A 23,210-nucleotide genomic window follows, 5' to 3' on the forward strand; every position below is an offset into this window, starting at 1 on the left:
AAATATTAAGTAACGTATGCAGCTCACATTATATTTCTATTGGGCAGTGCAGGGCTGATCCTTCGGGGTGGGGCCACCCCCCAGGGATGGACTTTTTCAGGAGTGTCACAGGCCGTGTGAGGTCACCAGGGTTACACGTGGGCAGGGACAACGCCCGGGGCCACTGGTCAGGCTCTGTCCTTCGTTTCCGAAGACCATGGGCATCCCTGGGAGGGCTGCTGCGGAGCTGAGCTGCCAGAGCAGAGGAGGGAAGAGGGTGGTGGGGGAGGAGCGGAGGGAGGGGTGGCCCTGGGGGGATAAACCTGAGGAGCTGGAGCTGGCGGTGGCGGGCTACGAGGCATTTGCTCGGCGTACACTGGCTGACAGCAGGCACGCAGGGATGTGTGTCAGTGACAGGCACAGGGTTTTGAGGCACAGTCGCTCGTGGGAGGAGAAATTAACTGAAAACCAGCTGATTCCGCTCCCATCCGGTACCAGGCTCAAATCACTGCCTGAGAGCAGGAGGCGAGGGGCGCCGGGGTGGGAGAGACCGACAGCTGGGGAGGCTCGGTGGACGCGGGGTCCAGAGGGGCCCTGCCTGCCTCCCGTGGGGCGTTAACATGGAGCAAAGAGGGGACAATCCGTAGTCGGCCAGGAGATTGGGCGCAGGGGGAGGAACACGGATGGAACAGGAGGCTCCGACCTCTGGTCTTAGGGGAGCGTGTGTCACCCAGGACAACGGCTGGCCTTGACCTGGACCATGAACCTTGCTTCCTACCAACCACTGGACGCCCCTGGACCCTAGGTGTCCTGACCACTGAAAAACATACGGGGATAAACATCTCCCTCTGGCGGTTAAATTCCTTTCCCCACAAGAACAGCAGCCTCAGGTCATGGGCTAGCCCGTGACCCTGGCCCCAGGTCAACGTCAGAGGTTACACCGTGACCCAGATAGGCCAGCCCCCAGAATGCAACCCCCTCCCTGCATCCAGGTCTCTCTCTAGGCAGACTGGAACCTGGGGCGCAGGAAAGAGAACTGCAGAAATGGGGGAGCGGGTTACGGGCGCTCAGAAGGCCCAGGAACAGACAGACAGAGGCCGGGGTCAGAGGAAGGACACGGGAAGGCCCCTGCTGTCCGTACCCTCTTCTTGCTGCTGGCGGGTGTGTCCCAGAGGCACCGCGATGATAAATGAGACTTGGGTTTGGAGCGGGGGTGGGACAGATGTGCAGAGGCGGGAACATCTGGCTCCCCAGCTTGCGTGGTTGCTCAGCTGCTGCGGGAAGCTCTGGCCTCATCCCGCACACGCTGTGGTTCCTGGCCCGGGGGGGCTGCAGGGTGGCCCCCACCTCCTCGATCCCAGGGATGGGGCCGGGAGGGAGGGGGCCAGCCGGGCTGGGAGCACATCCCAGCATCTCCATCTCGGAGTACACTGGCTCGGAGATCGCTGGCTCGGAGTACACGCCTCTTTGCCAAAGGAAGCTCAAGGAGACACCCTTTTAATTGCTACCCTCTGCTGCCCCGGGGCGGGCTGAGCCTCTCTGTTCTGGGGCACCGGGTGGAGTCTGGGGACGGGTGACGAGGTGCTTCCAGACAGGAGTGTGGCCGGCAGCTGTGTCCCCGCAGCGAGGACGGCCTGGCTCCGGGTACAAACTGCACCTGCACGTGCCCGCTGAGCACAGGCGGTGAGTGTATTTGTTTAAAGAGGAGCTCCCCGCCTCCTGGCCGCTCTCCCTGGCTGCACCTGAGGCCAGGGTGGCGCAGTCCACGAATGTAACCCTCCCCTCCACCCCGCGGCCACCCGGCCTCCAGGGCCCTGCTGACCGCCAAGCCCGGCGTCCCCTCTCCTGAGGCAGGGTCTCAGACTTGTCATGGGAATGGGGTCCCCAACGCAGCCCCCTCCTTGCCTGCTTCTGACACTCCACCCCCGGCTGAGTCTCCCCCTCCAGCACCATCCATTCCATCTTTCCCATGAGCCTCCCGAGCGCCATTCCCAAGACTTAATGTCAGCTCTGCCACCCGCCCCAGGCCCGCTGTGTACTTACTCTCCACGGCGAGAGTGATGGGCTGGCTGGTCTTGTTGTCCCCGTTCTTGTCGTTCACAGCCTGCACGTAGTAGCGGCCGGCGTCCGGAGCCACCGTGGACAGGATGACCAGGGTGTTCTCCAGGGTGATGGCTCTGGGGAAGGGAACAGGACTCGGCTGACAGGGGCCCGAGGGGCTCTCGGCACCGGGGATGGAGCGAGAGCAGGAGCTGGTGGTTCCAGGGCCCCTCCTCCAGCCCACCTCCCCGAACCACGTACGCCTGCAATCCACCCACACTTTGTAGAGAACACGCTGCCAACGCTGGGGACCAGACCCCAATACAGCACGTGTCCAGAGTGCCAGACCGCCGTCCACGGAGGCTCCCTGTCCCCACCCCACGCCTGGGCTGCGGGCTGTGCCCACAAGGTCCCTGGGACGTCTGCCCTTTCCTGTCACAGCACCGATGGCTATGTGGGCGGGTGGTTAGCGCTGTGGATGCACCAGGGGCACCCAGACACCTGAAGAAGTGTCCTGGAATGAATGAATGAATGAATGATTAATGAAGAATGAATGGATGATGAATCAATGAATGGATGAATGATGAGCAATAATGTTAAATTTAGAAATGAACAGGACCATTCCAGAATCAGTGCCTTATCCTCATCCTAAATTTGTCTAGGTTGACCCAAAGGCCACAGGTCGCCAGGATGGACTTCTAGGGTTCACATCCCCCACCAGCCTCCTCTCATGGGACCAGTGTCCACCTCCCCAAAGCTGGTCAAAGGAGTGGATGGGCTGGCTGGTGGAGAGGGAAAAGGTGGTGGCCGGGCAGTGGGGTGCAGATGTGGGCTGTGGGCTCCCAGTCCGGCTCCCTCAGCGGGGACCCCCTCACACAGCCCCTCAGCACCCGGGTCTGCAGGCAGGACAAGGGGCTTGTCCGGGCGGGCAGCTGGGGAGCCCGTTGGATGTGGGTGAAGCCGTGCCGGGGGCACTGCCCACGCCGCTCCGCTGTCATCTCCGCTCACCCACTCTCCCCGTGACAGACAGAGCCATTAGTTTGTCAAGTCGATCTCGGATTTTAATGCGATGTGCCCGAGACAGCTGTTAAATATCCTTAATGTTAGTTTAACAAGGACACATCCAGTTGAATTCTTTTCAAATTTTCCCATTAGGTGAATGTTACAGAGTTTTAAACAAGCTCTCAAACAAACAGCCCCGCGAATGCCTCTCCAGCCGCTCTCCCAGCCGGGCTGGCTGGGGCCCCCTCGCTCCCGTGTATTTGGGGGTTCATGTGCAGTCTGGGGAGGTTCTCAGCAGGACGCTGGGAAGTAGGAAGGCAATGCCCTCCTGCCCCAATTCTTGGACGCCCTAATGCTGCCCCTGTCTTTTTTTCTGCGAGCGCTTGTAACCTCCAGCTAATGCGGTGATGGAGGTGGGACACAGTGAGGCTAAAATACTTAAAAAGCAACAAAAACGGACGGGATGGCGACCATTTCCCCACCTGGGACTCCCTTCAGTGGAGCCTGTGGGTGGGCGAGGGTTGGGGGAGGGAGGCTGGGCTCTGGCCGGGGCAAGGGGTGAGCTCAGGAACGGAGCTCTGGCCCAGCCCCTGAGGAGCACGCAACCCCCTCCTCGCTGGGCCTCAGTCTCCCCATCTGAGCAAGGGGTGGCAGCACGTGTTCCTGAGGGTTCCTTCCAGCCCCGAGGGCGGGGGTTCTGATGCCGGTCCCTGCTTCTGCTCTGTGTCCATTTGGCCCGAGGCATCCCCCTCCCTCTCACAGCCCTCAGCTGGCACACGGTCCAGGCTCAGGACTGACCCGAGGAGCAGCTATGCGCTTGGACCACATGGTTCCAGCCTCCCAGCCACTCCCACTGCCACGGGAGCGGGTGGAAGGAAGCCTGGGGCGGGAGGGCGCACTGGGCGCTGGTCCCACGGTCCCGCTCACCTGCCTGTCCGGAGCCCTCTGTTGGCGTCCAGGAAAGGAAGTTCTGCCTCCAGTTCATTCTCCTTGACCAGGAAGCCCGCTCCCCCCCGCCCCCCCCCCCCCCCCCCCCCCGCTTCTCTCCCTTTAGCTACACGTTGTCTATATCATGACCCATCCTTCTAGGTCCGTGGTTCTCCACCAGGAGTGGCTCTGCCCTCCAGGCGACCCCGGGCAGCGTCGGAACAACATCTGGCTGCCACAGCTGTGGGGCTGTGACCAGCATCTGTGGCGGAGGTCAGGGCGCTGCTAGTCCGCGGTGCACCACACAGTGGGAATTTATTGAGCCCCAAATGTCCATTGTGTCATGGCTGAGATGCCCTGTCCTAGATGGGGTGGCATCCGAGGTGGCAGATATGGTCACTGCCCACTTCAATTTCAGGTGCCACTCCACAGAGTTGGATAGCCGCTGAGAAGTTAGGGGCTGTCCTTCCCAACCCCCCGCCCCTGGAATCTGGGGGGGGGGGCAATGTGGCTGAGCTAGTGGGGTGTCTCAGCTTGGACCACAGAATCCCCTGCGTGATCCCCATGTTCTTGCTGCCCCCCTGTCAGAGCAGAACAACTGGGAAGCCCAGTGTCGATGACGACACAGCTCCCACCAACCAGGGTCCCCAGTGACTGGAGAGGAGCCCCCCTCCCGCCCCTCGCCCGTGGTGGGCCTTTACTAAGTAAACATCTACGGTTCGGGGGTCTGTCCGTTACTGCAGCTAGCAGTGCCTGAACTAGCACCAGAGGGAAGCTGCCTGGACCGGCACCCACAGGCCTGGGTTTGAGTTCTGGCTGTGGAGTGGAACAGGAGGCACAGAGACTGGGAAGTGATAATGACCTTTGCCCTGCCCTCCCTCTGCCCTCAGTAGGTGGGGGGGGGGGGGGGGTGTGTTAAAAAAGGGTCCCTGGGCTCACAGCCCCCCTTTGGCATGACTGGCCCCTCCATAGATGTTTCTGGAACCACCCTGGACCTCACTTCCCAAGTGCACAAAGCTGTTCTGGCCCTCGGTCCTCACCCCACCCCCCACCCCCATGCACCCACGGTGAAAGAAGCCTGGAGTTTTCTGGGGCTTGGCTGGCAGGGCTCAGATCTCGGGCGGGGGGTGGGGGGGGGGACTGGGTTCTATTTTTAGGCATCCTCCTCCGGTTTTCAATTTGCCAGGTCCCCCCACCCCACCCGGCATCTGCTACTTCTCTTAAGTCAGCTTATTTCCCCGGCTCCAGGGGGCCCAATGGATCATTTAATTAAGAATAGAATAAATCATCCCAGAACCTGCCCAAAGCCCCAGCACCGGCTGTTAGGAACCTGGTCTGCGGAGCACCGGGGGATGGGCGAGGTGCTGACCACCGGCTGTGCCGGGCAGAGAGCAGCCTGGCCCGCACAGCCCTCCGGCCAGCGGCATTCATCAGATAGGTATCTCTGCCAAACAGACACCAGAGAATTTCCTACCAGGAACCTTTCCTCCCGGTTATGAGTATTAATCCGCTGTAATTGCCGAGATAACATCACCCCGGTGCGCTATCGTGCTCGGAAGGCGTGCGGAGAAGGCGGGAGCCTGCGCGTGCTCCCTAAGGCCTTCTGCCCTGGTGCCCGGGCTGCTGGGGATGAAAGGTGGGTGAGGACAGAGGCCAGGAATGAGAAGAGGAGGTGGGAAGGTGCCGGGCAAGGGATGCTGGGAGTGAGGATGCAGACAGGGTTCCACCTATCACAGCACCTGTGGTAGGTAAGGGCCCACGTGTCCCCTCCCGCAGCCATAGCACATGCTGTCAATCTCTCATGGTCTGGACAGGCACCCACGGGACCTGGGTTTCCACTGAGTCTGAACGAGGCCTCTGAATCCTTCTCCACAGGGCATTCCAGGGAGCCGCGACTAAGTGATGGGCTTGCAGGATGCCAACCCCGATACGCCTCGGACACGTGACATAACCTCAGAAAGGGGTTAGGGTGGTCCTGAGGGTCATTCATTCCACACATGTTTCTGGAGTGTGCACTCCTCTGGGGAGTGAGGAGGGAAGGGGAGAGAGGTGTCTTCCTTGGAGGTGCTCCTCTGTCCCAGAGGGGAGGGTGAGGTATGGAGCGTGCTTAACCAGTCAACTGCCACGCGTCCAAAACGGAGACCATCCCCACACGCCGAGGTATTTTGAATTTAATTTAAAAAACAAACTTGCGATGAATGTTATAAAAATAAATATATTACTCACAATTTGGGGGTCCTTGAATGTTTTTCAGTTGGAAATTCTCACGAAAAGTGACTTTTTAAAAAGCGTCTCTAGACGCTCATGGCATACAGAGGGTTAACCCAGGCCTGCGAACACAGCGGACGCCCCTAAAGGACAGCCACCGTGATGACCCTTACGCTTCTCTCATTACACGCCCTGGTCCCCAAAGGCAAGAACCGTCCACCTCAGCTGCTGCTTCCTATAGAGGCAGGCCGGCTCCACCTACCGCTGCTGCCCCAGGAGGCCGGGACAAGGTGTCCGTCTCCTTTCCCGGGAGAGGGGCGAGGGGGAGCCCCGAAGGGAGAGCCTGGCTGGCTCCAGGTCCCCAGGGGGTCGGGAGGGCCGGGCGTGTCCCAGGAGGAAATGCTTGCCCCTCGCCCTCTGTGGAGGTGCTGGCTCCTTCGCTCCTGCCCACAAGCCAGGCCGCCACCACCGACGCCGTGGGCCACACAGAGGGGTTTTGTTAGGGCTGAAAGAGCCGTGTGTTCTCTCCCTGCCGGGCCCCTGGCCTCACCTCCTCTCAGCAGCCAAAACACACAGAGCCGGGCACGCCATGGACCCCCAGGCACCCCGCACACCGGAAACACCCAGGGGCCGGCGCCCGTCGGGGCAATGCCAGCCCGCGGCCCCCGGGCCTCGCTGGCCGGAGTCCTGGGCCTGGACCGCAGCGAGGGCGCCTCTGCCTGTGCCTGCGCCTGTTTGGGCTTGGTGAGCGCGCTGGGAGGCAGGATGAGGCTCCAGCCGAGAAGGGGGCCAGCGCCCGCCGGGGATTCCCCAGGAAGGCGACCTTGCTTCCTGCTCCCCGTCTCCACACGCACACTCCCAGAAAGGCCCTCGTAAGCCACACGCTGTCGTGTGGGGGGTCCCCAGGCTGCTGTGTCCCAGGAGAGCTGTGAGCAGCTACCGCTGCGAAAGAGCCCCGCTCAGCGTTTGGGGTTTTTTTTCTGGCCCCAAACCTCCCTCCCAGGGCAAGGCGCCCCCTTTCCCGTGGCTCCCCGAGCCGGGTGCTCACATGCGGCTGCTGGGCGGGATCTTGCGGCCGTCCCGGAACCAGGTCACCTGCGGCCGCGGGAAGCTGGCGATGCGGGGGGCGCGGATGACGGCGGCTTCTCCGTGGGAGACGCTCTGGCGCTTCTCGCCCTCCTCAAAGCTCCCCATGTCTGCAGAGGGAAGAGCACAGGCGGGGTCAGGGGTCGGGGAGGTGGCAGAGACTGGCCACTCCGGGGGAGGGAGTGGTGACAGTGGAGGGGAGATGCCGGCAGGATGACCAGGGCGCAGGGTGACACCATGCTCAGACCAACCCTCATGACCTCGCCGCCCCATCTATCATGTGCCCTGCCCTGGACTTTTGGGGTTGACATCCATTTCTACCCATAGGTATCCATGAAGCAACGGACTGGTCCCACAGTCATGAGAGTCTGGTCGTTATTCCACACACTTTGCAACTGAAATACTGCCCACGGGGGCTCAGGGAGCCTGGGCACGCCACAGGAGGGGCAGAGTCAGGGTTTGACTCTGTCCCAGGTCATGTGGCCATGGAAGGGGCAGCGGCAGGATTTGAACTTGGACCCTCAGAGTCTGGAGTCAGGCCAGGCTGTCCTTCAGCCCTGCCCTCCAGATGCTCCTGCGTGAAGACCAGCTGCCATGTTGGAAGGAAGCTCAATCTAGCCCCCACAGACACGGGAACAGCTCACGTGGGAAGGGACCAAGGGCCCCAGGTGACAGCCAGCGTCAACACAAACATGTGAGTGAGGGTGTGGACCCTCAGATGACCTCCGCCCCTGGTCTTCGAAACCTCAGTCATCACAGAGCACAGACAAGCTGCCCCTACTCTGCTCTGTCCAGAGTCAAGGCTCCCAGAGCCTCTGAGCGTAAGACATGACCTCGCTACACCATCATGCTTTGGCCTATGTGGTCATGCAGCCATAGAAACCGGAAGAGTACGTTAAAGTGCTAAACACGATACCTTGTATTTGTCATGTTAAAATAATAGAATCCTAGATAGTTTTTGAAAGTTTCGTGTCAGCATCAACCTCTTCAACAAAGATGACCCCACACGACCCAACCAGAATCAAAGAACAAGGACGCGTTGAACAGGGACCCAGCACCAGGTTCACTTTCAGGTGGGCGTGGCCGGCACTGTCTCACTGAATCGTCATGACAACACGAGAAGCTCAACGTTGATAAACAAACATTTTTAGTTGTTGATTAATTGCTATTACTCGGCTCTGCCTATAAAGAATTGCGTCAGTAAATCACCTTGATTCCAGTTCTTACCATAATTTTATCTATTTAAAAAACTTTTCACAGGACTCTGAAGATATATTTGAACAATTTGAAGCAATTTCATGGTAATAGTGTTTCTTTTTCCTCTCTGCAGTTTTATTAGCTCCATTTCGTCAGTGAGGAAATTAAAGCTCATGGAGATGGAGTGGCCGATCCGGTGCTAAGCGGTGAAGGCTGGGCAGGGCCCGCGCTCCAACCTGGCCCCCCTTCCCGCTCCCTCGCCGCCTCTCTCATGACTCACACCCGGCATTAACATTCTTCATGCACATTCTTTATCTCTTCCTACTACAGTGTCAGCTTTAAGAGGCTGTTATATTCTGTGGTACGCATGAGCGAGCCCCTACAAGACACCTGGCCCCGCGCTCTCTCTAAGCTCACCCAGTGCCAGCAGGCATGGCTCTTACTGAGCCCCTCCGTGGGCCAGGCAGGCTCTGTGGCACCGAAGGACCCTGTCCCTGGCCTCTGGGAGCTTCGAGTCTGGCCAGGGAGACAGGATGAGCAAGCCAACTCACAGACAAACGTTCAGGGACATAGGTGACGGCTGTGAGGAAGATCAATGTCCTTGCCTGCGAGGCAGCAGAGGGAACCTCCTGTAGATGGAGGTGGGAGAGGCTCCCTTCACGGAGAGACATGCATAAGGAGCAGGAGTTAGCTGTGTGTGTGTGTGAGTTGTTGGGGGGGCTGACGGTCCAGGGGGAAGGGAGGATGTGAAGGCTAGGAGGTCAGAGAGAAGGGCCAGTGAGAGGAAATGAAAGAAGGCCAGTAGGGCAGGGGCATGGGTCTGTTCAGTGGATGGATAAATGATGGATGAATGGATGGATGGATGGATAGAGGAAGGGTGGATGGATGGACGGGAGGAGGAATGAGGGATGGAGGCATGGAAAATTGTCTGCATTTATGTATGTCTGAATGTATGTGTAAGTTTGTATGGTAGGCTGTGTGTATATGCATGTGCATGCATGTATGTTTGTATGTATGCATGTATAGATGTATGGTGGATGGATGAAGGAAGGGCACAGCTGGCCTAGGTCCAAGTTCTGCAGTTGACACTGCCCTGCACCTTTCCGTCCCACAGTCCCCCTGCCTCCCCGTGGCTCTCAGGCCCGTACCTCCCACCCTCCCCACTTCACTCTGTCAGATGGGCTTCCTGGTCTGCCAGGAGCCTGTGCCCCAGCGCTTGGGCCCGGGCACAGCCAGGCACGGACTGACCAGCAACAGCAGGGCCGCCAGGAGGGGGTCACTCAGGTAGCCGTGCAGGAGGAAGGAGAGGAGAGAGGGCCACAGCCCCGGGCCGGCCCGGGTCCCCTGGGAGAGCTCCTGGCACTGAGGTAGACACAGGGGCTGCTGCACCTCCTCTCCTACACTCGCGGCTAATACACCTGCGTGCCCTGCAGCGCTGATCCAACGGCCCCCACCGATCCCCAGAGCCAGCAGCGTGGGCCTGGGCACAGCTGGAGGCGGCCTCCCAATGCTCCCTGATGTCTTCGTTGCAGCTGAAAAGGTCTGGGAAGGAGGCTTTCTGCTTCAGAATCTACTCATCGCTTTTATTTATTCTTAAAGCCGTTCTTACCATGAAATATGTCATTACACACAAAAGAGCGAATATAATTATAGGCATCATTTAAAGGAGAATAGAACAAACACTCGTGTACCCAGCACCCAGCTCCGGACCGGAACTCTGACAAACCTCGTCCCGCCCCGCCGCGGCCCTCCCAGGCACATTCCCTCCCTGCCATGTCAATCATGCATCGCCCTCCACCCGCCAGGTTTCACCACCTTTAGACACCTCCGTAAACAATTATGGCTAATTTAGTCGGTTGCTAAGCCCTTTGTACCTGAGAGCATGCTGTGTCGTCTACTGTGACTCGCTTTGTTGTGCAACATATTTTTGGAGCCCCATCGACGTCCCTGCACCTAGCTTAGTCGTTTTCACGGCTGCCTGGACGCCGTGGATGGAGGCAGCACAGCGCCGCCGCAGGTTGGGCTGGTGTCCGTGGCTGGCTGGCCTGCTAAGAACCGTCTCCTGCAGCTAAGAGAGTCCCCAGAGTATGAGCCTAAAGGTGCACTGCTGGCTTGCAGGCTGTGCACGTGGTAATTTTACAAGATAATGCCAAACTGTTTCCAAATCGGCACCAATTTTCCTATTCACGCTGCCATCAGCGCAGATGGGAGCTACTGCCAATGCTTGGTCTTCTAGACTCCTTGGGTTTGGCCAATCTGGTGGGCATGAGGTGGCATTTCATAGTGGTTTTATTCGTTTATTATAAAACAATGCTGCTCCGTCTAATCAGATGGTATCGTGCCACTGCCCCCAACCACTACTCTGAGTAAAAGCCAAAGTACCAACCACATCTTAGCATGCCACCGTCTGTCCCGAGCACCTCACTTCCTCAGCCACATCTTTGACTCTCCACGTCCCACACTCTGCTCCAGCCACCCTGGCCTCAGACACTCAAATCTACCCCAGGGCCTTTGCACTTGCTGTTCCTGGCCTGGAAAGACCCATCTCTCGGTCTGTGTGGCTCACCTCCTTCCTTCCTTCCAGACTGTGCTCAATGTCACCTCCTCAGACACCATTTCAAATAGGACCCCTGTCCCAGCCTCCACCCATCTCACCTGGCTTCCTTTTCCCTTATAACATTTTATTTTTCTTCATGGCCCGTCTATAGTCTATAGTCTATTCTATATTGTCCTTTTATGTTGCCCCTACTACTTTCCTGAGGGCAGGGATGAGTGTCTTGTTTGTGTGTGTGTGTGTGTGTGTGTGTGTGTGTGTGTGTGTGTGTTTAATCCTCACCGGAGGATATTTTTCCATTGATTTTTAGAGAGAGTGGAAGAGAGAGGGAAAGACAGATAGAAATACCGATGTGAGAGAAACACGTTGATTGTCTACTGCACACAACCTTGCCAGGGCCCGGGTGGGGAGGAGCCTGCAGCCACGGTACGTGCCCTTGACTGGAATCAAGCCTGGGACCCTTTGGTCTGCAGGCTGCTGCTCTATCCACAGAGCCAAACCGGCCAGGGGGCATGAGTTTTTGCTTTTGCCCCCTATGTCCTCCCTGCCTAGAGCAGGGCTCGGTGCGCAGTAGGCGCGCAGCCACTGTTGTTTCATTAAGCATTCTGGTAAAATGGGGGCTCCGGAAGCACACAACGATGCTATCCTGAACCACGGCACGGCCCCTACGTTTCCACATTCACACACTCAGGCTGAGGGTTAAAAGCAGCGAGCCCATGGGTGACATTCTGGGCATCAAGCCCAGGCCAGGTGACAACAGGCTCGATGCCCTCAAGTCCCGTTTTGTAGAGGAGACTGAGCCCCCAGGGTAACGGGGAGCAGGCTGGCTCCCCATGGGGCAGGGCCCCCGTGCCCTGCAGAGGGAGGGCAGGTCAGTGTGGGGCTGGGGCTCCAAGTCTGAGCCCAAAGCCAGCCAACGGGGGCGGGGAAGCTGTGCAGGTGAGAAGAACACAGGTGCCCACAGGGTCTGTATGTGGAGACTGGTGGCTGGAGGGCAGCTATGGGCTCAGGACGCTCCCCACCGTCTCAGCCACTCAGCCCACTCGTCACCTGCCAGAAACTTGCGGTGACTTTAAAAAAACCAAGGAGAGACGCCCCATGGGGACAGGAAGGGAGCTGGGGAGGGGTGGGTGTTTTATTGACTTCCCCTTAATTGCTGTAATTAAAAACATGTAAAGAACCCTTCTGTAATGACTTTGCTATTATCATTAGTTGTTAGCACAGCTGCCTTATTAATTTCTCAATTAGAACCCAATTCACAGTCTCTCTTTGGGAAGGGGGTGGAGCCAGGGGTGGGGCCTGCCTGGCTGATCCCTGGAAGGAAGGTGTCCCCAAGGACAGGGGTCATCTGGCGTCCAGGACAGAGCCCTCCCACCCTGGGAGGTGGACGCTGCTGAGGAGAGATGCAGGGACTTGGAGAACCAGCCATCCCCACCCATCCTCAGAGCCATGTGACCGGATAAGAGAGACAGACGGACAGACGGACAGACAGACAGATGCAGGATGACTGACTGTAGGGCCCAGGGTTGGGATAGGGTGAATGAGGTGAAAGATTTAAGGAGGCACCCGCTCTCGGGGTCCTGCAAGTGCACAGTGAGGACCTGAGAGGGAGCCCTCCTTACATTTTGCATCCTCCAAGCCTCACTTGTCTCGCCCTCACCCCAGCCCCGAGGGCAGAGGGGTGGCTAGGAATGTACCCAGGATGGCAGACAGATGAGGGACGGTGGGCCCTGCAGGGAGGAGAAAGCTGCTGGGCCCTGAGTCTCCAGGCTGGGAGCCCGGGGTGGTCCGAGCCTCCTTACAGCACCTGGTCCTCCCCGCAGGTCTCTGCCGCCACCAGTGCACTGTGCTTGCTCTGCCCCTGGGCCTGGTCACAAGCCACCCCTCGGCTCGGGGGCCCGAGGACCCCTGTGGGTCTGGGGCAGGGCCCAGCAGGTGTGTGGCCTGGTGTCGAGGGAGCATCCTCATGCTGGGTGCATGTGTGTGAGGAGTATGTGTATTGTCGGGGGGCGGGGGAGGGAGGAGAGGGTGTCAGTGGGCTGAGTCCTGGGCTCTGGGTCCCCATCATGGCCAAGGAGGAAGTGTCTCAGGCACGGGGACGCTGGGTTCCCTTCCTTTCTCTCTCACTCTTTTTAAGTGTGTTTTTAAAAGATTGATTTTAGAGAGAGGAAGGAAGAGAGAGAGAGACATCGATCGGATGCCTCCCGTGCGCACCCGACGACCGGGAATGAAACCTGCAACCTTTTGGTGCACAGGATGATGCTCCAACCAACTGAGCCACCCGGCCAGGGCCCTTCCTTCTTGTTTGACCAGCGGAGCCTGCCCAGGGGAGACTGTCATCCGAGGGCTCACAACTCCGGAAAGTTCCTACTGTCTCTATGCGCCACGGGCTCAGAACAGACACAGCCCATGACAGCTGGACCACTCGCATCCTGGATGGCATTTCCAACTCCACGCACGCACACACACACACGTTCTTACCAACACGTAGGTGAGCAAAGAGGCAGACGTATCCAGCCATGCACATCTGCACACACACATGCATGCACTTACACACATGTGCACACACTCACACACACGTTCTCTCCCACACACAGGGGGACAAAGAGGCAGACATATTCAGCCATGCACATCTGCACATGTACATGCATATGTGCATACACTGACACACATGTTCTCTCCCACACACAGGGGGACAAAGAGGCAGACGAATTCAGACACACACATCTGCACATATGCGTGCACGAACCCACACTGGTGCACCTACACTTGCACACACGTGTGCGCACACACGCACGTGCAGTCTCCCTGGAGGCTGCCCCACGGCTGCCCCTGCCCTGCTGGACTGGGCACCGCTACATGAAGCTCCAGGGAGTCCGCCAGCCACCCGACGGCGGTCCTGTCCATCATTTGAATCCAGGGCTTTCCTGCTCCTCGGAGAGTCGAGTTGCCTTTAGTGCTGATTTATGGGGACAGGCTGTCCTCCACTCCTGGTTACGGCTGTTTTCCATAATTATTATAAACACTCTTTGCCTCACTCGAGGTTTCCTATTAGCTTCTCTCCCACTTCTCTCCAAGCGGGAAGCTCTCTCCTGTGCTAGGTCTGAGGCAAGCCCGTGGGCTCTGGGTGAGGGGTTACTTTTTAATTTTTATTTTGTTAATCCTCACCCAAGGATATTTTTTCCACTGATTTCTAGAGAGAGTGGGAGGGAGGGAGGAAGGGGGGAGAGAGGGTGTGGCTCAGTGGTTGAGCATTGACCTATGAACCAGGAGGTCACGGTTTGATTCTCAGTCAGGGCAGATGCTCGATCCCCAGTGGGGGGCGTGCAGGAGGCAGCCGATCAATGATTCTCTCTCATCACCGAGGTTTCTATTTCTCCCTTTCTCCTTCTCCTTTCCTCTCTGAAATCAATAAAAATATATTAAGAAAAGAAACGAAAAAAACAAAGCAGAGGGTCCCTTTTGAAGAGTGCTGAGCTCAGAGCCAGCAGACGTGTGTGTCATTTATCAGCCGCGGGGCCTTGCGAGCTGCCGCCACCTCCCCAGGCCTCGGTGCCATCAGCTGCAGAACTAGAGTACTGGCCCGTGAGCACCAATGAGCACAGAGGGAGTGTGGCTGGTGGGTGGGGACCCCTCTCCCGCTGCGCGCCCGCCCTGCCCCGCGTCACCCCGGTACTCACAGGCCACCTGCACCTCGGTTTGCCTCTGCAGCAGGGCACCCATCCGGTTGCGCACGATGCAGCGGTAGAAGCCAGCATGGGTGCGGTCCAGGCTGGTGATCATGTACCTGGGGGCAGACGAGACAGCCAGTGAGCAAGCAGGCAGTTGCGGGGGTGCACAGGTCAGACTGGGGTCAGAGGGCAGAGGGCACCACCTCACCCTCTTCCAGCATGAAGAGGACCTGAGAGCACTGCTCCCTGGCCAGGTCATGGGGTCACAGAAAGGCCCTCAGCTAGCGGACAGTCCCACCCACAGGCAATTTACTCAGGTGTCCAGGAAGCAGCCTGCACTTTCCCAAGGATGGAGGGGCTGTGCCCCAGCCCTTGACCCTGGCCGCGACCAGACCTCCCAGCACTGCTGGGTCTGCTGGAGGCTCCTGTCCCCCTTTCCCGTGACTCTCATGACTGAGAAGGTGGCGGCGTTTTAATTCGGCCGGGCACGGAACTGCGCTGTAATATTAACTGAAATGGGTGGAGGTGACAGACGCGGGGGAATTTACATGCTTCCCTAAATGCTTTGCATTGCTCTGTCCTTAAAGTTACAGACACCCCACAGCAGCTCTGTGGTGGGAGTCTTCTGAGCAGGGCAGGGTGGGTTCTGCACATGGGCCCTGGGGCCGGGATGCACGAATCCGAGGAGGCCCCTGGGGAGCCTGCTCCGGCAGCACATGCCTGGACCGAAGAGCAGCAGAGTCTGGTTTGCAGGAAAAGCCGCTGGAGAGCAGGAGGATGAGGAGCTCACCGGGCTGAGAGGCAGGGAGGCGGCCAGGCCAGAGCAGCTTCTGGCACCGAGACCCGGGCAGGCAATGCTCTCTGGTATGGAGGGGTTAGTTCCCCTGGCAGCCCCTCTGGGGCCCTCTTTCCTATTCCCAGGGAATGAATGACCCAGCATAGAGCTCATGAGTCAAGGGGCTTGTGCCTGAGATACCTCCCTTGTAACGGCAGAGATAAACAAACAACCTGAAACAACCTATAAATGACCAGCAAAAATAGGTCGGGTCAATATCCTAGGGTTTGTCCAGTTGACTTGGTGGATAAGCTCATTGCTGCCTGCCCCCGGCTATGCTAACCCTGGGACAGAGTGATCTTACTCCCAGGAGTTGCCAAGTTTAGTTTTACATGAATTCCAGTGCGGGCCCATCATCACCATCACCACCATCATCACCACCACCATCATCATCATTATTACCATCATCACTATCACCACCACCATCACCACCACCACCATCACCACCACCACCATCATCACCACCATCATCATTACCACCATCATCATCATTACCATCATCACTATCACCACCACCATCATCATCATCACCACCATCATCATCACCACCACCATCATCACCACCATCACCATTACCATCATCATCACCACCACCACCATCACCATTACCATCATCACCACCACCATCATCACCACCACCATCACCACCACCACCATCACCACCACCATCATCACCACCACCATCATCACCACCACCACCATCACCATTACCATCATCACCACCACCATCACCACCACCACCATCACCACCACCATCATCACCACCACCATCATCACCACCACCACCATCACCATTACCATCATCACTATCACCACCACCATCACCACCACCACCATCATCACCATTACCAACACCACCATAATCACTACCACCATAATCACTACCACCATCACCATCACCATTACCATCATCACCATTACCATCATCACCACCACCATCATCACCACCACCATCATCATTACCATCATCACTATCACCACCACCATCATCACCATCACCACCATCATCACCATCACCATCACCATCATCACCACCACCATCACCACCACCACCATTACCATCACCACCATCATCATCACCACCATCATCACCATCACCACCATCACCACCATCACCACCATCACCACCATCACCACCACCACCATTACCATCACCATCACCATCACCATCACCACCACCATCACCATCACCACCATCACTATCTCACAATGATGCTGCTGTAATAAGTACTTTTCATACATTTCCTCACTTCACACAGCAGTTCCCAGATTATTATATATCATGGACCAGTAACACTTAAAATGTGGGGGATTGCCATAAGATTGTCAATTTTTATTTATCCAGGTAAGATTATTAAAACCAGTCAACCAAAAGGCAAAAGGCAAACAGACAAAAAAACTGAACCATGAAACACTGAGAGAGAGAGAGAGAGAGAGAGAGAGAGAGAGAGAGAGAGAGAGAATATTAAAAAGTGCCAGGCAGGGCGAGAAAAATAAATAGAGATGGTTAGCATTTTATTTATAAAGGACGTTTTTGAGGTAAAAAAAAAGAAATGTAATCTCAGCATGAAAGCCATTTGTGTAAGCTTTAAACAAATTTTATGCAAAGCCCACTACACTAGCTTCACTTTTCTCATTTTATGTGGACAGGTGCAAATGGTCATGGGTCTGCATTTGAGAGCCTTTCACTCCATCTCCATGCTTATCCCTGGAGCGGCTTACCCCCACGTCAGAGCGGAGGGAATTGAGGTTCAGAAACAGCCCGTCACTGACCCGTGGTCTTCCAGGTAAGAGGAGGCAGGGCCAGGGTCCCACAAGCCTTTCGGGCTCCAAGCCCAGCAGCTAACCAGCTCAGCACTGCCGTCGTACCCAGCGGGCCCCACCTTCTGTCCTGGGACTGCAGAAGCCCCCGCTCGCTCTGGCTCTGCAGCATTATCTAGAACATTCCGGCTGTCCAAGCCTCTTATCTCTGCCACCAGCTGCAGCTCTTATCTGTCCGTCCTCACTGTGTACAGCGTGATGATGGGGAGATAGCGGGCGCCCCGCTCTGGCAAACTTCCCGTTCTCCTCAGACCCATCGTCTGGCCCATCACAGGCTCTCTCATCTCTCCCCCATCTCTCCCGCAGGGAAGGGGGACAGCTTTGGGGAAACGGTTTGGGTCTTGAAGGCGATGGGGTGACCTGAGAGGGGAGATGGAGGGAGAGATTGGCTAGAAAAGCTCTCTATCTTCGGAAATGGAATCGGATATTATTAAATCACACAGGCGGGAGGAAAATGAACAGAAAAGGCCCGCACACCGACAAAAAGGATGCTCAACTCCTGTCACGGCGAGACACAGCCCAATCAAAACCGCGGCGACATATCAGACGGCCGAAGATCGTCGTGCCTGATCATGCCCAGTGCTGGCAAGAGCGAGGGGAAGGGGAGGCGAACGAGCAGATGGGCCGCTGAAAGTGTAAACCGATCGAGCCTTTGGGACAAAACCTGTCCAAATAAGCATATGCGAGTCTTTGACCCAGAGCTTGCACTCCCGGGAGCTGGCCTTTTAGATCCACGTGCAAAAATGTGGCAAAGCGTGGGTCCAAGGGTGCTCCCTGTAGCATGGCTTGTAACGGCAGAAGTCAACCAACAACCACCGGAAACAACCTATCAATGACCATCAAAAATAGGTGGGATCAATGAATGAGGCCGCCGTCACAGACGGCACTGGGACGCCTGGATGGAACGAGATGGGAGGGTCCCAGAGGCACAGAGCGTGGAAAGGAAACTGGAGAAGGCGGATGTTTATGGAAACAGAAACACGAGGAAGTAATAAGCTAAACAATACCGCAGCTGAGCGTCAGGGCAAGGGCCATGGTGTATTTATCCTCAGCTCCCTTGCTAAGCTGCTGTGTATTGCAACAGGCGACCAAACCCTAGTTTAATGTTTAGGGTCACGCAAATTGACCCAATAAAAGTCATTTGAGTATGTGGACAAAACACACACACACACACACAACCAAAGTCAAAGAAGAGTGTAAACCGTATGAGACCATGTGGGTACACGGAAATAGCATGTATCTCTACACATTAATCACACATACGCTCAGGCAAGTACATGTGATGTTTCGGAGACAGATCCTCCGGTACCTGTTATCTCCCTTTTGGGAAGGGTGTCGGGGTGGGGAGGGAGGGGAACTTCTACTTTTTGATTTTCCGTCTTTCTATGCCGCCGGAGTTTTGTTTATCGCACGCCATATACCGGTTTTATTTTAAAAATACAGTTAAAAAATGCACTTGGAGCATGTAATTTAAGTCTACATTATAAAAAAGACATCGGGGACTCGTTGGGTCTGGGTTTGTTTGCCGGTGTCAGTGATGTGTGCTGAATTTTAAACTTCAGTTAAAGTAGATTTCTGCAGAAGGCTCTGCGGTCCCGTGCGTCCGCCAGAACTCCCAGGCCGCACCTGGAGCTCGACGAGGGCCAGCTGGCTGCAGGCCGGCCCTCCCGTGAGGCCGGGCCAGCTCTGGGCTTCCCCTCTGCCCCATCCCCCTGCCCTGTAGTTGGGGGCAGGTTCTCCATGGCCTGGCCTAGCAGATGCAGCCCCGTTCTGCTCCTCCCGCCTCCCTCTCCCTGGGCCGCCTCTGGGAGGCCTATTTCTGGCTTGCAGGCAGCATTATTTAAAGTAACAGTTCCACCACCTCCTTCCCCAGCAGGGAAACCCGCTTCGCTCCACCCAAATTGCAGCTCTCGTCCCCCTGCCTCCCAGGCGGGCGTCAGAGGCAGTTGGCCAGCATCTCCGTTTGCTGGGAGCATCCCTGACAATGACCATAACGGTGCTCATTATCCCAGCCTGGTTTCCTCCTCTCCCCACCTCCCCCCACACACACTCAGCCTGCAGCTCTATCTGCCCCGCCCACCTGTGGCTGCCAGCCCCGCAGGGACCTGGAAAAGCCCTGCCTCTCTGGGCCCAGGGGGATGGACGCCAGGCCCTGCAGCAGGGCTCACCCACGGTCGGGCCACGAGGGAGCGTTGGAGAAAGTGCCGGGGTTTCTGACGCAGAGACATGTAGACTTTGATTTGATGTCTGCTGTTTCTTAGGAGTGTGGCCTGGGTGCATTATGGATCCTTGCAAGCCTCAGTTTTCCCATCTGCGAAATGGGGACAATGATGTGAGCACTGCAAGAGGATGTAAGTGCCTGGCACACCGCAGGTGCTGCGCCAATACCGGTCAAATGGGGGAGCAAGTGTATGAGCCACTGGTGGGGCGTGGAAGGAATGGGGGTGAGTGGGGAGGTTCAGAGAGAAAGACAAGGAAGGTGTGGCAGGTTACCCCCCTGCCCCCCGTGGGCCCATTAGGGCTCTGTGCCCCGAGGGCTGGTGGGCCCCTGCACTCACCCACCTCTCGGATCACTTATGTGTTGATTTATTACAGAAAAGATACGCACAGGAGTCAACGTTCAAAGAGTAAGTGAGAAGGTGCACAGTGAACGTGCCCCCCATCCCTGACCCCCTGCTGGCCCATCCCGGCTCCAACACCGCGAGGAAACCACGGAGATCAGCCTCTTGAGTCTCTGCTCAGAATTTCTTTATGCAAACGCATCACCTCCCCACCCCCCACTTTTAAGCAGGAGACAGGCCTCATCTCAGGCTGTTCTGCTCCCCGCTTTGTGTGTGTGACGAGATGTCTTGGAACCGTTTCCAAAACGGCACTGAGAGCGTCCCCGGCTCTCTGGCGGCGGCGGGAGCCAGGAGGCTCTCACGTGGAGGCAGCAGGTAGAGGAGGGAGCCGGGGCCCGGGCTCGGCCGGGCTGGGAGATGGACCCACACCGAGGATCTGCTCTCCTGGCCCATCACAGGGTGTCCTGATTCCACCCCCGCCGCTCGGTCGACTCCGTTCTGAGATGGAGAGATGGGCTCGGGGTGCCGGGCACGCGATGGCAGCACAGGGAAGAGGCAGGACGGATAATTGGGATTTTAGACACGAGACGGGCAGGGGAGAAATTGCTGCCTAACAGATGTGGCGTCTTCTCCAGCCGGGGAAACACACAATGCCCTTTTGGGCTCGAGTCCTCGAGCGTCAACAGTTGATATTTAAAATGACTCTTAGCCGCATTAAGTAAGATTTTTCAATTCCACGAAGCTGTCAGGCGCTGATGCCGACACCAGAAACAACAGGCCCTCTCCTTGCAGTGTCCTCGTTAATGAGGCGGGTGCCCGGGGTGCGTGCGGGTGCTCACACGGAGGGAGGGCATGTGTGTGCCAGTGCACACGGACACGCACACGCACACTTGCACTAACACACTCATGCACACTCACAGGCTCCCACCTCTTGTGCACTCAGCAGAGTCAGAGTGAGGAGATGTGAAGAGAGGAGCAGAGGAGGGAGGGGGCGGGGCCACGAGCTGAGGGACACAGGAGGCCGCCAGACGCAGGGCCAAGCCAGGAGATGCCTTCTCCCCTGGCGCCTCCAGAAGGGCCTCTACCGGCCAACACCTGATTTCCAGACTCCTGGCCTCCAGAACGGTACGGGCAACACTCGCCTTGTTTGAAGTCGCTAAGTTGGTGGTCACTTGGGACAGCAGCTGTGAGAAACTCATCCTGCCAGTTCCCTCCAGGTCCGGGAGGACGCCAGGGCCAGGAAAAGCCTCTGTGATGATGTGGGAGGGGCGAGTAGGATGAGGGATGAGGATGGATGCTGCCTTAGTCCGCAGCCCCTTCAGCAGCAGGCGGCCGACGGCTGAGCTGGGCTGGAAGCAGAATCGCCTGAAGGCAGCTGCGCAGCCAGGGCTCAGCCTGGGGCTGGTACCACCCCCTGCTGACGGATGTTGGGTTCAGAAGCGGAGGAGATCCGCCCCTCCCTCCTGCTGCCCCAGTCTCCCTGCTGCCCTGGGAGAACCCACGAGGCTCTGATTGATCCTGGGCCCGTGGTCAATGAGAGGGACATCGGTGTTAACCGATAACACTGACAACCCGGCTAGTTGGCTGGGGGAGGGCATCTCTCCTCTGCGATCTCTGGACCAATTAACTGCTCTCAGTGAGCAAGGAAAAGAGCTTCATTAGGATTCCCATCAGCAGGGTGGCTCCCGGACTCTGGGGGAGCAGACAGACGGGGGAGGAGGGAGGCCTGGGAGGAAGCCCAGGGGCCAGAGGTGCACTCAGCGTGGGCGGGAGGGATGTCCCGCTGGGCCCCTTCCTCTGACAACAATGACGCCAGCCTCGGGTTCAGAGCAAACACGTGGCACACAATACCCGGTTCATCCCCACATTTACCGAGGGGCGAAGCGACTCCTACCTGTTTTATAGCCGGGGGACCTGGGCTCAGAAAGGTTAAGCAAGTTGCCTGAGGTCACCCAGCAAAGTGAGATTTGATTTCAGGCCCATCTGACCCCAAGCGTGTCCACCCCCCCTCCCCTCCATGCCCCCTGACCTGTCCTGGGTCCTCGGTCTGCTCAGCGGGCAGTGGGCAGGTCCCTTCTCACATCCCAGGGAGAGACGCCCCAGGGAGCTGACCCAGGACCCCCCCTCCGAGTTGACAGTCATGAGCTCTGGGGAGCATTTAGAAAAGGGAAGAGGGGCACGGGACATGGCACGTTATTACGAGGAGCAGAAAGAAAGGAAGAGGCGAGAAGGCAACCTCTGTCCAGGGTGCAAGGTGTTAAAACTCGAAGCCAGTTCTGTTTGGATTTTTTAAAAAAGTGACTGAGAAAGAAGAAATCCTGAGGGGAGTGTGGTTATTTTAAAAAAAAGAAAGAAAGAAAAAGAAAGAACGAAAAGGCAAGGAAACGATGTTCTGGTTCCCCAGGGGCTCCCTGCTTCCTTCCGCTGTGGGGAGCACTGGAGGCTCCCTCGTCCCGTCTCCAGACACCGCCCTGCAGTGCCGCAGGGCCCTCTGCACGCCCAGGCGGATGGGGGAGAGCAAATTAGAACAAGCCCCTCAGGAGGCTGCGTGGGGATCGGCCTCGAGGAGCCCAGTTGCTTGTGCTTTGTAGTCTAATCCTGGTGGTGGGGGGGTGCAGCCTCATGGATTGCTTTCTCCACCCGCCCTCGCCACGTCTGCCAGGTGTGCCCAGGTGTGCCCAGGTGTGCCTGGGAGGCTGGGGGAGGCTGCCTGTAAAGTCCTCTCAGCCCCCTGACCAGAGAGCAGCCTCCAAGGCAGCTCCGAGGTGAATCAGGGTGCCAGGCATGAAGAATAGATATCAGAGAACCATTTCTGAGGCAGAAAGTCACTAAATGCGCCACCTGCCAGGGGAGAAGCTGGCCTCGCGGTTGGCACCAGTACCCACAGGGCCTGTGGCAGGGGGAGGGGGGACAGCAGAGTTTGTCCTGTTTCTTTTTATTTCTTTTTTTAAAAAATTGATTTCAAAGAGGGAGGGAGAGGGAGCGAGAGATAGAAGCTTCAATGATGAGAGAGCATCACTGATAGCTGCCTCCTGCGCGACCCACGCTGGGGATCAAGCCTGCAACCCAGGCATGTGCCTGACTGGAATCGAACTATAACCTCTTGGTTCATAGGTCGATGCTCAACCACTGAGCCACACCGGCCAGGCTGGGCTGTAGGATAACCGGACAACAGGAACGCGGCGTGTAGCAGGCGTGTAAAACAGGCGTTGGCCAACGACAGCCCAAACCACGTTCCCATCTATGTCCCAGCCGCTGTTGAACGGCAAGATAGACTACAAATAGTTTTTAGATTTTTAAATTGTTGAACAAAATGGAAAGAAGAGTAA

At 57.3% G+C, this 23,210-nt stretch overlaps 1 protein-coding gene across 1 annotated transcript in view; it reads right to left on the reverse strand.

The window, feature by feature from the left end:
- The window catches only part of SDK2 (sidekick cell adhesion molecule 2), a 207,668-nt gene that overhangs the window by 80,518 nt on the left and 103,940 nt on the right, over positions 1-23,210 (reverse strand). The window contains exons 3-5 of the mRNA XM_070393644.1: positions 14,674-14,780; positions 7,205-7,352; positions 2,023-2,156 (exon numbers count right to left, since the gene is read on the reverse strand). Coding sequence (XP_070249745.1) covers positions 2,023-2,156; positions 7,205-7,352; positions 14,674-14,780 — 389 coding nt within the window. The remainder of the gene's footprint in view (positions 1-2,022; positions 2,157-7,204; positions 7,353-14,673; positions 14,781-23,210) is intronic.

Source organism: Myotis yumanensis, unplaced genomic scaffold (genome assembly GCF_028538775.1).
Source record: "Myotis yumanensis isolate MYYU_CA2020_CCGP unplaced genomic scaffold, mMyoYum1.0.hap1 SCAF_16, whole genome shotgun sequence".
NCBI lineage: Eukaryota > Metazoa > Chordata > Mammalia > Chiroptera > Vespertilionidae > Myotis > Myotis yumanensis.